The 15,629-nt window shown below is 39.4% G+C and overlaps 3 protein-coding genes across 3 annotated transcripts; 1 reads left to right on the top strand and 2 right to left on the bottom strand.

Annotated features, from left to right (window-relative positions):
- Positions 1-361: 361 nt before the first annotated feature.
- Positions 362-1,541, bottom strand: LOC137960265 (RING-H2 finger protein ATL64-like). Its single transcript, XM_068807828.1, has one exon. The coding sequence runs from the start codon at positions 1,454-1,456 to the stop codon at positions 566-568; it is 891 nt and encodes a 296-aa protein (XP_068663929.1). The 5' UTR covers positions 1,457-1,541; the 3' UTR covers positions 362-565.
- Positions 1,542-5,021: 3,480 nt separating this feature from the next.
- LOC137960419 (uncharacterized) lies at positions 5,022-6,010 on the top strand. The gene is made up of 2 exons (XM_068808048.1): positions 5,022-5,358; positions 5,435-6,010. The coding sequence occupies exons 1-2, from the start codon at positions 5,209-5,211 to the stop codon at positions 5,825-5,827; spliced, it is 543 nt and encodes a 180-aa protein (XP_068664149.1). The 5' UTR covers positions 5,022-5,208; the 3' UTR covers positions 5,828-6,010.
- An 8,430-nt stretch (positions 6,011-14,440) lies between these two features.
- LOC137960511 (uncharacterized) lies at positions 14,441-15,313 on the bottom strand. The gene is made up of 2 exons (XM_068808154.1): positions 15,129-15,313; positions 14,441-15,044 (listed from the first exon to the last, which is right to left on the bottom strand). Exons 1-2 carry the CDS (start codon positions 15,267-15,269, stop codon positions 14,487-14,489), a joined length of 699 nt encoding a protein of 232 aa, XP_068664255.1. The 5' UTR covers positions 15,270-15,313; the 3' UTR covers positions 14,441-14,486.
- Positions 15,314-15,629: the final 316 nt, after the last annotated feature.

The raw sequence follows: 15,629 nt of genomic DNA, 5'->3' as shown, positions 1-15,629 counted from the left end.
ATACGAGGTAATACTGGTGTTTTTCCTTTAAAACCAGGTTTTTTTTTTTCTGTTTGGTCATTTTCTATTATTCAGTCATTTCTTTCTTGTTGTTCTATTTTATCAGTACTAGTAGGGCAAGTGAAGCAAAACCAGAAGGGGCAAAGAAAACCCTAACATGACAGTGATAAGGATTAGAAACTTGCAACCGAATCCTTCTCAGTTCCTACAACAGCGGGAACTCTGTTCATCCGGGGGGGGGGGGGGGCGCCAGGAGTTATTCATGTCCCGAACGGGCAGATTTCAGGAGTCAAGACCGGATCACAGTAATACTTATTCGTCAGTGACATCATAGAAGATTAAAAGACAATCTATTGGCTTTTCACGTTTCAATTTCATTATTTGAATTCATTTTTTACAAGTTTCTTCCATCTTTACTCGTTTACATCAACTTCATTCCACGGCGATTCAGCTTCTTGGTCTCTTAAGGCGGCTAGCCGCCGGAATCCAGTCGTTGCCTACTTGCGCTCCGAATAGGGCTACCGTTAATCGAGTCTGGTAGGACTATTCCGTGCGGCTTCGTGCTTTACCTCTGCAACTGAGCCCCGTGCTCTTCTTCTCCTTGTTCGATATCGATTCCGGGCCCGGAATTGCAAGACAACGCAGTCGGTGAAAATCTCATCTCTCTGTTCAGAATCCTCTTTAGCGAAAGAATCCGACTTCCTGGTGATTTCAGCCCCGGCCCGCCGGGGGAAACCAAACTTAGCTCCACACCCAAATTTGTGAAGCTTCCGTTCCTCATCGGCACCTCTAATCTTAGGCCACTAAACCCCTGAGCCTTCGTCTTAGACGAAGACGAATCCAGAGAGGGATAATTCGAATTCGAGGAAGAGGACGAAGGAGCCGTTCCCTCCGGATGGCGGCACGACTCGCAGAGGTTGGAACTCGGGGCCGTCTCTGAATCGGAAACACTCTCAACGGTAATTACAATTTCTTCGGGGGCTTCCAAGCTAATGGCGGCTCTGCATATTGGGCAAGTAGAGTGGGAATGAAACCACATATCTATGCACTCGATGTGGAAACTGTGGTTGCATTTTGGCAGGTTCCTTCCCTTCTCGTTCTCTTGGAACTGGCTCAGACAGACTGCACACTCCAGCGGCTCCTCGTTGGAGTTGGAAGAGTAGACGAAGACGGGGAGGGAGCGCAGGACAGTGGCATCAAGGCCACGAGAGGGGACGGGACCCATAACGGTACCCTCACTTACGAACACAAAGTGAGCCATTCGACGGCGGCGAAGCACATCATCCCGCCGGCGGCGGAGGAGAAAGCAGCGCGCATAAACGTGTAAACAGAGAATGAAGAGGAGGACGCTGAAGAGGACGATGACAGCACTTACCATAATCTTCCCACCGAGTGCATAGATAGAAGTGTCGTGTGTGTAGCTCCGGCCGTGGGCATCGTTGCCAGGGTCGTCCATCCCCGCAGCTTACACTCGGACAGGAGGGAAATTGAGGTGGCAAGCTCGCACTGCAACTTGAAGGCTTTTATTGTAGGAAGAAAAGTAGGACAAGGGAAGCTACTGAGTTGTTGGTTCTGTTGGCTCTTACTGACTCGACCACGCAGATGTCCCCCTCGTCGTCAAGTCAATTAGACCCACCCATGACGTTTCCTAATGGAGCCAGTGCGCCACAACTACTGCAAATTTGCCACTGCGACTGCGTGTAGTCGGCAGTATCGTACACCGAGTTCACGCCGGTGAGGTCGTTGATTGGACAGGACGCCGTTGCTGACTTCCCGTGAGGAAATGCCCGTGCCATGCCCCATGCTCAATCTTTGACTTGTTTGGTGGGAAGTTTGGGCGGCTACGCAACAAAAGCAGCGCAGAGGAACGTTCCCGGTATCCTTTTGTTTTTCCCTGTCTCGCTGGAAAACAGACATGTAATGAGAAGATGACCTTCGCCGTCTATCTGTGTTTACCTGAGTTTATCCGGAGAGGTGACGTGAGAGAGAAGACGAGTTTTCTAGTGGATAAGGAATCAGAACGGAGTTACAGTTCAATTTATCCGAATCTGATTCCTTAATAAAATCTAAACAATCTTCGTCCATTTCTACTCCATCCCCATATTACTCCCAACTGATCGAGGTTTCAGCTTTGAATTAAATAATTGCAGCTTGAGCATAGGACTCGCAAATGCGTGATTCATTCCTGAGAGAGAGAGAAAGAGTTAAAGAGTCGGTAGATAGCTTCGTTCCAAGATTGATTATTGATTATTTGGGAGAAATTGTTTATTCTAAACCCATAATCTCATTCTAAACAAACAAGGAAATTTTACTAAAATAACCATTTAAAATAATTTATTTTGAAAAACAACTTTGACCGGTTCAGTGCATGTGTACAGTCTCAAAGGCGACACATAAACTTTGATTGCTTACATGTTACCATATCATCAATGCAGTAAAGTTAGATGAACATGTAGTTTGTCATGTTATTATTTCACCACGTCATTTGCCATGTCATTAAATAAAAAAATAAATATTTTTAAAAAATACACTTTTTATTACCTTATATATAAAATAATAAATTATTAACAAAATCTAATAAACAATTAAAAAGTTAATTCTTACTTATTTAATACCATTTAATATCAATAAAAATATTTATTAATTAAAAATATTTATCGTTACACTTTTTATTACTTTATATTTTAAAAAATAAAAAAAGTATACTAATTAGAAAAATAAAATATTTAGAAATTTAAAATATTTATAAATAGAAAAAATATACAAAAAAATTATTTTAGAAAAAATAAAATTTATTTGTATAATTTTTATCACATTATTTATAAAATAATAAATTATTAAAAATATATATTAGTTAATTAAAAATCTTACAACACCTTTTATTATCAATTAAAAATATTTATTAACTGAAAAAATATGAAAATTTTACTTGAGTTTAAAAAATAAATGTATCAGTACACTTTTTATTACCTTATATTTAAAATAATAAGTTATAAAAAATCTTACTCTTATCTATTTAACATTTTTTTTATTATCGATTTAAAAAATATTTTAATTAAAATTTTTGAAAACTTTAGTTTTAAGTTTAAAAAATCAAATTTATCAATATAATTTTTTCAAATTTATTGATAGAATTTTTGTTACCTTATATTTAAAATAATTAAAAACAAAATAAATATACTAATTAATTAAAAAATCTTACTCTTACTAATTTAATATATTTTATTATCGATTTAAAATATATTTTAATTTTTTAATTGAGAGGGGGGTGTGAGGGCCAGGGAGAGGGCGAGCGGTGGGGTGCGGCGGCAGCAGGCACCGCGAGAGGGGAGAGGAGAGAAGAGGAGGCCGATATTAAATATCGGCAATGTCCATATAAGGTAGATTACTCTCTTCTTTCCACCGGCAATGTCGGACGGCCGTGATCCAGCAAATTCGTATTTGACTCACTGCTTTCCGTTTCTCATATATTTTGATCAAATGCCACAGTGAAATAGACAACGGAAGCCTTGATAATATAGCAAAGCAACACACACCGAGTTTGACCTCTTGAGTGTCTTTTTATGGCACTGTTGAATCATCTCTTTCGGTTAATTAAGTGTTTGCTTCTGTGTTTCCTTCTTCTGTTCAGAGGGGAAAAAAGTGATGAGTTTGCTCTTTGCTCAATAAATAATTTCTTTTCTTTCTTCTGTATTTTGGAGTGTTTTTCTATGCGGAAAGACAGCTCAGTGATGATGCTCCGGCGACCCAATACTAGTTCCCCTAAATTATTGAATAATTAATCTCCTAATCACCTCGCCTTTTCCATCTCTTCCGCTCCCTCCGCCCCAACTCTAAAGAAAAACAGAAACAATTAAGCCGACACATGATGGAAAGTAAAAGTGATTTTCGACCCTAAACCCAGTTCATTTACTTTCACTTTTTCACTCGACACTCTCTGCATCCTCTTCTCTTTGGACACTTTTTGCTTCTCAACACTCATCTCTTGTTCTTTGCTTGCTCGTTGTCTCGCTCTTTCAACCCTCTCTACTTCCCAACTCTCATCTCCCTCGTCTCTCGCTCTTTGTCTTCTCGTTGTAATTGTTGTGCCTCTCGTTCTTCCCTCTTTTGGCTTCGATTTCTTTCTCACAACGACTAACCCTCTTTGATTTCCCTCACTCAGCCTCGATTTCCTTGAAAAATTTCTCCCCATTCAGCTTCGATTTCCCTCTCGCAACAACTCTGTTCCTTCTATTTCCCTCTCTTTCTTTGATTTTATTTTTTTAAATTATATTAATTAAACTAATATTTTTTTATTTTTTCTTAATTATATTAACTTATACTACACTAAAATCTATCATATGTTATTAATAAAATTCTATATTTATTTATATATTATATTTATTATTATTAATACTATATTCTATTAGTGATTTAAGAAAGACAATTAAGATATTATAAAAGTATATATTTTTGTTTATGTAATTTATTTTTAATAATTAATAATTTAATTTTACCTCTTATATTAATTTAGATTAAACTATAATCTATCTTAATTTATTAATAAAAATCTATTTAATTATTTATTATCTTAATATATTTTAATATTATATTAAATTATTTATGATTATTTAAATATATTAGAAAAAGTAACGACATTTTTTGGCCTGCGTCTTCTTTAACGTTCGCTCTCCCCCACCGATTCTCGTAAATATGAGTAGACACATCACGTTGTCTCGTTATGGAGCGTGGCCGCGTCTGTTTACCCCACCGATGGACACTGCATGTGCAACTCTCTCTCACCTCTCCTCCTCAGTCTCTGTCTCGGAACCCATTGGGTCTCAATTCCAGGGGACGCGCCATGATCCTTTTCGTGGAACGGAAACCATTTTGGGATTTATTTGAGCTGCAATCTCATGGCCGTGTTGGACAACGGAACCAGAATGAAACCAAGCGCCGCCAGCCCATTACCCTCGACAGTGCCGTTGTGTACGCTCCAGAAAAAGTTTGAAGAAAAGCCAAAAATTTTCAGATTGTGAAGTAACCGTTGGCTTCGTTGGGAACAGATGCGACAAAGAGCTCTGATGAGGGTGATTTCGTAATCTCAATCAGAGAAGCAGAGGCTCATAACTCCTACGTAGAATCCGTCAATGCAAAGGCCAGTGGAGCTTCTTTTTGTGTTTATTTTGTTTTACTTGCTGTTTTCTCCCGCGCCGCGCTCGGCCCTGGATGCTGAAAGCAGGGGTGAAGGAAACGAGAGGGAGAAAGGCGAGAGGGAAAGAGGTAGCGACAATGTCGATCAAATCTCCGATCTTTCCGATGCCAGAGCCGCAGCATTTCAGCGACTATGGTTTCGACCCGCGAATGGACTACTTTCAGGTATTCTTTTCGCCCATCTTGCGGCTGCATTTCTCTTTTAACTTCAGTCGTTTACCCTCATGTCACTTGTTTGCAGGTGCTGGAAGAAGCGAGGAAGCACAAGAGAGAGAATAGATCTGTCAACGCTCTCCATTTCAAGCTTCAAAAGCCCATTTCGAAGGAGGATTCCAAGAAGAACAAGAAGCGGAAATGGTGGAGAGATGCTCTTCTCTTCTGGAAATGGAAGAGAAACAAGGAAGCGCCCACTCTTGCGAGGAGATACCGAGCTGTATCTGGACCCATTTACGCGCTCGAGTGTGGCCTGAGCACGCCGTATCGAACCAGCAGGCCTAGCTCCGGCCCTCTGGCTGGCACGCTTAATCCCATGCGAAAAGGGGATTTTGAGATTCCTTATCTCAACCTCAGAGAGCTCAATCTGGACAGTCAGAGGATTTCCACCCCCTCCATGCCTATTTACTTGGTTACCTAAGCCAGCACCAGTAATCTCTGTTTGTTGGTTTTATTTTTTTCAGTGCCCATTTTGTAATCCATTTCTGGATCTGGCGTCTCGTCTTGTTCTTGCTTATTTAGAAGAAGCCAGCGGCCAAGGACAATAAACAGGATCGTTTTGTAAAACCTTCGGTTCTTAAGATCTAACAGGGTTACATTTCTTCTTTGCCTGGCAAATTTTTATCAAATTACCTCGTTTCGAACTCTGAAAAGTTCTGACGGATGGACTCTATTAAACGTTGAGAGGCGTTATTTATTTCAGAAATAACTAGGCTTTAATTTGGACTCCTCTGTCACACGTGAGGACCCCTTTCGGTTGTTTCAGGCTTTTTGCTACATACTCCTCCAATGTCATTAAAGTTACCATACTTTTTTTTATTAAATTCCCTTGTCTAACTTTAACACCTGGACTATTTTGGTATGAATGTGAATGTCCATGTCCTTAACCCTTAATGGCTTGAAAGTGGTCTTGATTCCCCACTTGGGGTTCCAAGGGAAGTCTCACGTCATCTTCCTTATCACTCAATTGGCCTGAAAGAGGTCATGAGTCTCTACTTGGGTCCCAAGAGAAATCCATATCATCTTATCATAAAAGGTCTGCCCTCATATGGCAAAATGTAAATATGTGGCAAGTAGAGAATTTTAGAAATTGACTATAATTATTCAAATAAATGTATTTGAGTTATAATATATGAGGGACATACAACTTCTCGAATATAAATTCATTCTTTGAAGTAGGTAGCACAGACTGTAAAATCCACCTCACAACCCTTAGGATGTGTTTGGAACACATAAAGTAGAGAGAATAGAAAAGAAAGAGAAGAAAAGAGATTTACTTTCTCTCGTTTAGATGCCCAAGAAAAATGAGAGAGAAAATGGAAGAGATATATAGTTTCTTTTGTTTGGATACATGAGTAAAATGAAGAAAAGAAAATATAATTAGTAATATTTTAAAATTTTGATGATTAAAATTTTCTTTCCAAAATCCTTCTTTTTCTTTTCTTCAATGATTCTCTGCTGTTAAACAATAGAAAACAACTTTCTCCCCCTTTTTTTTTTTTTTTTTTCTGTTGGTTCCAAACAAGCCCTTAAAGTTCCTAATTCATCTAAACTGTTTCCTGTAATGTTCAAGCGAGGACGAAACTCATTCTTTGAATGGCATAAAAACTAAACCCATTGTACACAACATCCACTCATCACTTGGCAGGTAATTAAAGGTCAAATATTACAAAACAAACTACTGGTAGAGATAAAGATAAGGATGAGAGAAGTTGAGATTGTCTCAAATTCTAATTCTAAACCCATGTAAACTCTCTTAGTGATAATATTTATCGTGTAAAACATTATCTCTTTTTAACTTATAAATACATGGTATCAAAGCTCCCGATCGATTAATCAGAACCAGTTTATCGTCGCTGGAAATACTTATTGGAAGCAGCCTCCATTGCCGCCGCTCATACCTGGTACTTTTCTCTTCCCCTTCTACGTGCAATCTTGTTGGAGATATTTTTGAAAAAAATAAATCCCTGGCAACCTCCCTCCTCTCTTTTTAAACTTCCCCTCGTCGTCACCGATGACCACCGTCGCCGCTACCGCTACCTCTCCCACCAAATCCGAACCCCGGACCCCACATCCATAGAACCCTAGGTTGATTCTTTGCCCGTGGCCTGCATGCTCGCCGTTGCTAGCCGTTCCTCCTGTCGCTGGAATAGCCACCTTCACCACCAAACCGCTTCCCCTAACATGCTTCCTCTTGTTGAAGACTAATCGATTGGGAGCCTCATCTTGCAGGGAATGATAGAGATAAAAATAAGGATGAGAGAAGTTGAGATTGTTTCAACTTGTAATCCTAAACCCATGTAAACTCTCTTAGTGATAATGTTTATCATGTAAAACCTTATCTCTTTGTAACTTATAAATACATGGTATCAGAGCTCCCGATCGATTAATCAGAACCAGCCTGTTGTCGCTGAAAATACTTATCGGAAGCAGCCTCTGTCGCCGCAGCCCACTACCGCCGCCCATACCTGGTGCTTTTCTCTTCCCCCTTCTCGATACAAGTTTTTCGGAGTATTCTTTTTTAAAAAAAAAAACATCCCTGTTGACGATCACCCTCGTCCCTGCCGTCCCATCTCACCGATGTCAATAAAAAAAAAATCTCTGAGCTTTCACAGTAGAGTCTCGTCGCTTGACACCACACACCTGTTTTGTGCCATCACCGTCGTTGCACCTAATCCCTCCCCTGACTCAAATTCAATCAACAATTGTCTTTATCTCTATCACTATCTTTATTTCTATCTCTATCAACTACTAAAACATCATGCACATAGTGTATGAGTAAAATATAGAAATATAATTTTTTGCCTTCCAAAACCCTACTTAACCTAGAAATCGAAAGATTCCCCATGATGAGGTCTTATCCGATAGAAATTTCTACTTCGAGGAAATGAATTACTTTCTATTCTCAAAATGGTATTGCATGCTTCTATTTTCCCACAATGGTGAAAGAAAAGTTCTAATTTTAACAAAATAAATGCCATTTAATCTAAGGAAAAAAACAAGATTTCATATTTCGAGAGCCGACCAGATGGATACAAAGCCAGAAGAGAGTCTAAGGGTAGAGGATGGGTTGGCACACTCTCTATTTTCCCACTCTTTCTCTCTCTCGTTTACTCCCAATTCTTCTTTAGTCTCTAGCGGGATAGTACACTTTCAAAGTATATTATCTAGTAAAAGTGCAAGAGAATTACATTGTAATTTACTTTACTTAGCAAAAATATTTTTTTTGTGTTAGTGTGCATAATAGAAAGTGCATAAGGAATTTATTTATAAAATACTCTGATAGATTTAAATTTTATAAGATATTTTTATTTAATTTTTTATTAATGAACAAAGATACATTTAAACTTGATTAAATTAATAAAAAATTTAAATAAAAAAATAAAATTATTTATTTAATTTAATAAAAAATTATTACTTTTATAATATCTAAAAACTTAATTAAATTTTTACTTTTAAAATATCTAAAAAATCATTCTTAAATTAGTAATTAATATAATATTAAAAACCATGAATTTATACAAAAAAGAGAATATTTTATTATATATACTTAGTAAGAATAACACTATGTTGGAATTCCAATTTAATTCTCATGTGACACTTATATTTTATATTCTAAAGTTTTATATATAAAATAAGAAACCACTTATTAGTAAAAGAGCACAATTCATATCAAATTTGATCAAAATTTGTTTACTATCAACATTAATATATTTATTATCTCCAAATTCTTGCAAATAATTAGAGCCCTCAGATAGAGAGCCAAAAATCTTGAAAGATTTGCATATCTATCATCTACTAAATAATATTTACCTACGATAAAATATAACTTTGATATAAATTAAATAAAAATAATAATAGATAAAAAAATCTGAAAAAAATCATTTACCTTCAAATACCCAGAGTTTATCTCGTCTTGTTAATGTTGACTTTAGTACACATAAATCAGCTATTGATTCCCCTTTCTTTATGCACAGTATGAACATGAGCAACTTACTCGAAATCGTTTCATCTTCTCTAAAATCTGCACCAAATTTCAAGCAACGAAACTCTCGTAAAGTATGTCTCTTACTGGTAACTTGTTTTTAAGCTTATGATAAATAACTTAGGGATTTCAGGCGGAAGCTTAAAAATGGTGTCCTAACTCTTGCTGCTAAATCATTATTAATCACTATTTTAGATCATCGTCACTCTGTGTCACTCGACTTCGATGAAGAATTAGTAATCCGTCGAATTGGTTTGATCTCACAACAAGAAAGCCAACAAAAACTAACAAGACCATCAAGGCATAAAATAAACTTAAGAACTTCCTTGTTCCAGGTCCAAAAACAAGAAACTGGTTTGAGTCCTAATAGAACGTAATTTTAGCTATAAATTAGCACCACTCTCCTTTACTTAGTCAATTGCAGATCGTGTATATTGTACATTATTATGTGGCTGTTAGTGTCCTGTTTTATCTTCGTATTTGTAGGCCACTATTGCTATCTCTTTGTATATATATTACTTGAGTTTGTTATGAATAATAAGAGCCTTTAATATTTATCTCTAATATTCATTATGGTATCAGAGCATTAGCTGTCACAAGAACAACCCTTCCTTTTCTTCTACTCGTTCAATTCCTATCTCATTCTTCAAAATTCCAATCACTCTAACTTATTTTTCTTTCTTCACCCAGATCTGCCTTGACTCCTTGTTATTTTCCATGTCCAATCCTTCTTCTCCACGCTCAGCCTCCTCATAGGAAAGTCAACTAGCTCCTCAGAACCCAGCTACCACACCAACCGTTGGGCACACCACCATGTCAGGTAACACTACTATTGTTGGTACTAATATGAAATCCTTCAATGCATCCTCTCAGATCCCCTTCAAATTAGCGAAAAATGGAGCCAACTATGCCTCATGGAAATCTGAGATGACTAACCTGTTGTTTGGCTACGATCTCCTTGGTTTTGTTGATGGCTCACATCCTTGTCCACCACCAGTCGATTATGCGTACCATCTATGGATCTGGCAAGATCAGCTTGTCCTCCTTGGTATACAAGCCACAGTCCACATCGCCATTGGTCCCACAATCAATAATTGTCAAACTTCAGCAGCTACCTGGGACAAGCTTCAAACAAGTTATGCCAACAAATCTGACACACCTAACGTTACTCACCTCTTTGATGCGAGCTATGAAAGCGGGTCTCACTGTATCAGACTATATGACTAAGATTAAAGGTGTGATTGATGACTTAGCCGTAATTGGTCATCCCATGAGCGATGAAGAAATCATAAGCCATACCCTCAATGGCCTTCAAGATGAGTTCAAAGAACTCACTGCTGTTGTTCGGGTTCGTGACTCTACCTTCTCTTTCGAAGACCTCTATGACCAGTGACTAGACGAAGAGATGATCCAGCAACAAAGTGAAACCAAGAAGCCAGAGGAGTCCATCACTGCTCAATTTACTCACAAAGGCAGTGGGCACAAGCCCAAAGGTGGACACAACAGAAACTTCACACCAACCAACAAAAGTTCTCATCCTTTCTCCTCCAACCAAAGCCAGTCCTATAGCTTTCTTCCTCCCGGTAACAACTATCCCTCTGGATCATTCTCTCCATCCACTAACTCTTGGCGGCCTACTACTCAGCAGGGCTCCCCTCATGTAATCTGTCAACTATGTGACAAGGTTGGTCACACAGCAAAGGTGTATCGCTCCCGCCCCAAACCAAACCATCCACAATTCTGGCCACAAGCTCATTTGACCACCGGTGCCCCTAGTGCTTCCAATGGTAATTGGGTGCTCGACTTGGGTGCGACTCATCACATTGCCTCTGACTTGCAAAACCTTTCTATGCACTCCAACTATGACGGGAATGAAGATGTCATTGTTGGTGATGGCACTGGTATTTCTATCTCTCATACTGGCTCCTCTACACTTACTGCACCTAATACCACCTTCACTTTGAATAATATTTTGTGTGCTCCATCTATTAAACAAAATCTCATATTTGTTTCTCAGTTTTCTAAACAAAATAACACCTTTGTTGAATTTTTTGCTAACCATTTTCTTGTGAAGGATTTGAGTACGGGGGCATCCTTGGCACGAGGACGGAATAAGAACAACTTATATGAATGGCCATCCTACTCTCCACCTCCCAACGTCTCACCCTCACCTCCTTCACCACAACATCTGTCTTATGGCATCAACGTCTCAACCATCTTTCTCACTCCATCCAACAAAAGCTCTTTGCCAACAAGCACATTACTTGTTCTGAGTCTCCCAAATTTTGGTCTCACTGTGATTCTTGTGCTTGTAATAAAAGTCATAAATTACCTTTTCAAGTTTCTTCACTAAATTGTCATGAACCGTTTCATGTTATTTATTCAGATGTTTGGGGTCCATCCCCAATTCTTTCCATTGACAAGTGTCGCTATTATGTCATATTTGTTGATTATTTTACAAAATATACTTTTTTCTATCCTCCTAAAGTCAAATCTGATGTTCTTGCTATTTTTGAGAAATTCAAAACTTTAATAAAAAATTTCTTCCATACAAATATTAAAACAGTTTACACTGATGGCGGTGGTGAATATCAAGCCTTAGCCCATACACTTTCTAAATTTGGCAACATCTCACATCCCCTCCCTATACACCCGAACATGTCGGCTCCGCCGAACAGAAACATTGTCATATCATTGAAACCGGTCTTACTCTTCTTCACCAAGCTTCATTACCTCTTCGTTTTTTGTCCTTTGCCTTTAAAACAGATACATATCTCATCAATCGCATGCCCTCCTCCACTATTGCTTTTGACACTCCCTTTCACAAATTATTTCATCACCATCCTCATTACACTTCTCTTCATGTTTTTGGTTGTCTCTGTTATCCCTGGCTTCGTCCCTATACTAACCATAAATTGGAACCTCGCTCTCACCCGTGTGTCTTTCTTGGCTACTCCATTGCTCATCACTCCTTTTACTATTTTGACCCACAAACTAGCAGAGTTTTTGTCTCTCGTCATGTTAATTTTGTAGAACATGCTTTCCCTTATCACAATCTTGATTCTTCAGCTTCTCGTGTGATTTCCACCACTCCTACATAATTTTACCACTTCATTGCTGGCCCACTTCAACCCCAGCCCACAGTCTCCAAGCCCAATCCACCCAGCCATACTTCCCCTTCTGCAACCACTTCACCGAATGCCACCCTGTTCCCTAGTCATCTTTCCCATTCTTTACCAACTTCCACTCCGTTCCACTCCTATTCTTCCACCTCCCCAGATAATTCGGCATCACTCTCACCCTCCCCTGTTCTGGCCGATTCCACCTCCTCTGATCCTGTTGTGCCCAACTCACCTAGTCTCTCGGCCCTGTTGGTTGTTCCTATCTCCACACCGTCACCACCTCCAGATGCCCACGCTACTCTCCTTCCTCAGGTATGTTTTCCTTCCTCTTCTCCCTCACCTAACCAACATTTTGATTTCCCCTCCACCACCCCTGTTTCTGCTCACCCCTCTCGTCCAACAACCCTCTCTCAAAATAACATTCACAAACCTAAGAAAATTCTTGATCTCCATACTACCTTCTCCGACTCTTCCCCCATCGAACCCACTACTTACACTCATACTCAAAAATCTTCTCATTGGCGTTGGGTCATGAGTGATGAATACACTGCCCTCATTAACAATCCCACATGGTACTTAGTCCCTTCTTTTCCCACCCAAAATGTTGTCGGTTGTAAATGGGTTTTTTGAATCAAAACCAATCCTGATGGAACCGTTGCTTGTTACAAGGCTCCCCTTGTTGCAAAAGGATTTCACCATCATCATGGTGTTGATTTCACTCAAACATTCAGCCCTGTTGTAAAACCTGCAACTATTCGTCTAATTCTTGGTATTGCAATATCTCGGGGCTGGTACTGGCGCCAATTGGATGTTAACAACGCCTTTTTACAAGGCACCTTGTCTGACAATTTTTTTATGCAGCAATCGCAAGGCTTTGTGCATCCTTAGTTTCCAAATCATGTGTGTAAATTGCAAAAAGCTATCTATGGTCTTCACCAAGCTCCTCGTGCCTGGTACAATGAGTTGTGCACATTCCTTCTTGCTACATGATTCTCTGCTTCCCGTTGTAACACTTCCTTGTTCATTCGCACATCTTCTTTCAGCACTCTGTATCTTCTTGTCTATGTCAACAATATCATAATCACTAGTTCCAGTAATGCACTTATCCAGCAGTTTATTGCCAATCTCTCTCATCGGTTCTCCTTGAAATATTTGGGTCCTCTGCACTTCTTCCTCGGTGTTGAAGCCTCTCGCAAATCCTTTGGCCTTCATCTCTCTCAACAAAAATATACTTGGGATTTGCTTGTCAAAACTAAAATGGATGAGGCAAAACCTATTAGCACTTCAATGTCGTCTACTGAGACTCTTCTCCTTCATGATGGTTCTCCTGCTTGTGATGCTACTGAATATAGGCAGGTGCTCAGCTCACTTCAATACTTGTCTCTTACCCGACGGGATGTTTTATTTGTTGTTAGCAGGCCCTCACAATACATGCATCAACCATCTACTGCTCATTGGGCTGATGTGAAACGTGTTCTTCGTTATCTCAAAGGTATTGTGGACTATGGCCTATTTCTCTGCTCTCACTCTTCCCTAGCACTACATACCTTCGCTGATGTTGATTATACTGGCAATAAGGATAAGTATTCCTCCACTTCCGCCTATGTTATCTTTCTTGGTCCTAATCTTGTCAATTGGAATTCCAAGAAACAATCAACAATTGCCAGGTCAACTACAAAAGCAAAATATCGTGCCATTCTTCAAAATATCTTTGCGTTTGGGGGGGCATGATAAAACCTAATTTTAGACTATATATTAACACGACTCTCCTTAGTAGTTGCAGATAGTGTATATTATGCATTAATATATAGTTGTTAGTGTCCTGTTGTATTGTTATTTACTTGAATATATATTACATGAGTTATGAATAATAATAACCTTTAATATTTATCTCTAATATTCATTAAATCCTAATTAGCAAGTGAATTTCGGCATTATTATTATATACAAAACAACACCCAACTTTGACATTACTACTGTTCTTCTTCAAAGCATTCCCTCCTCAACACGCGTAGAACCCTGGATTGGGGCCAATCCGGAACACCCTCCTCCGCTCTCTGTCTGAAAATCTTCTCTGCTCTCCTAAGCGCCTCTTCAGCTGAATCAATCTGCTCTTCCTTCCACCCGACCACATCGTAATTAATTTCATCCTCATAAACGCTACCATCCGTCGCTTGATTAATCGGCTTTCTCGTGTCCGCCACCTCGATCTCCGAAATAGGGGATGGCCCGTGGTCTTTGAAATACTCGCGGTAGTCATCTTCCGGCAGCTTTTCTGGACCAGAGAAAGGCGTTCCATCCACTCCCACACAAATCGCGTCTTCGATCGGTTCCGCGCTTCGGTGGCAGGGGCGTTTCTGTTGAAACGACGGGTCCACCTTGGAGCCCACGACGGTGCTCTCGAGTTTGGGTGAAGACGCATAAGGAGTAGTTGGATGGGGCGCGGTGGGCTGGTTATCTTCAATTGTTCTCGTTTTGAGTGGCTCTTTCTCAGCGGTAGCCGCTCTCTCCGCCTGTTCCAACTCTTCGTCCTGTTTACGAGAATGAAATCATCTCACTAAAATCAAAAGTAGCAGAAGAAAGAAGAAAGAGAAAAATGGAGTGGGGGAGATTACGGTGGGGTCATGAGAATGGATCGCCGGATCGGCAGTTCCTATTCTGGTACCGGTGCTTGCCGCACGCATCCATGGCAAGAATTGCTTGCGGATTACAGAGAGAGACGAGGATGACCCGACTGATACTAATCTGGACTGCATTTGAAGCTATCCGGCGCCGATCAGTTGGGTTCCGGTTGCACGACAGCGTCCTCCAATATTATCGACTTGGTTTCTAATACGTGTTATAAAGGGTGAAGTGGCTTCAACTTTATGTGACGTGTGTGCCTGCATTCTGGAATATTTTTCGACGTGTCACAGGCTAGAACGATATGGAAGCTTTTGGAAGCCGGGAGGATGGTCTGGAGGGTGAAAACTGTAGTTGGGATTTATGGTAATCAACATTAATGCCATGTGCTACATATTTTTTAAAAATTTTAGGATAAAATTTTATTAGTGTCTTTTTAAGAAATTATATGGAAAACTCTTAGTACCTAGGATATAAAAGAATTAAATATTTTA

Source organism: Aristolochia californica, unplaced genomic scaffold (assembly GCF_029961685.1).
Source record: "Aristolochia californica isolate CCGP_79_NKW_82.1479 unplaced genomic scaffold, dmAriCali1.0.hap1 SCAF_3, whole genome shotgun sequence".
In the NCBI taxonomy this organism is placed as follows: domain Eukaryota; kingdom Viridiplantae; phylum Streptophyta; class Magnoliopsida; order Piperales; family Aristolochiaceae; genus Aristolochia; species Aristolochia californica.
The sequence above is the reverse complement of the archived record's forward strand: the minus strand, read 5'-3'. Positions and strand labels throughout refer to the sequence as shown.

Bases quoted from the DNA above. Each gene is read 5' to 3' on its own strand.
- LOC137960265 (XM_068807828.1), bottom strand. From the start codon at position 1,456: ATGGACGACCCTGGCAACGATGCCCACGGCCGGAGCTACACACACGAC.
- LOC137960419 (XM_068808048.1), top strand. From the start codon at position 5,209: ATGCTGAAAGCAGGGGTGAAGGAAACGAGAGGGAGAAAGGCGAGAGGG. The intron at 5,359-5,434 runs GTATTCTTTTCG...ACTTGTTTGCAG, and splicing joins CGCGAATGGACTACTTTCAG to GTGCTGGAAGAAGCGAGGAA.
- LOC137960511 (XM_068808154.1), bottom strand. From the start codon at position 15,269: ATGCAGTCCAGATTAGTATCAGTCGGGTCATCCTCGTCTCTCTCTGTA. The intron at 15,045-15,128 runs GTAATCTCCCCC...TCTCGTAAACAG, and splicing joins TCCATTCTCATGACCCCACC to GACGAAGAGTTGGAACAGGC.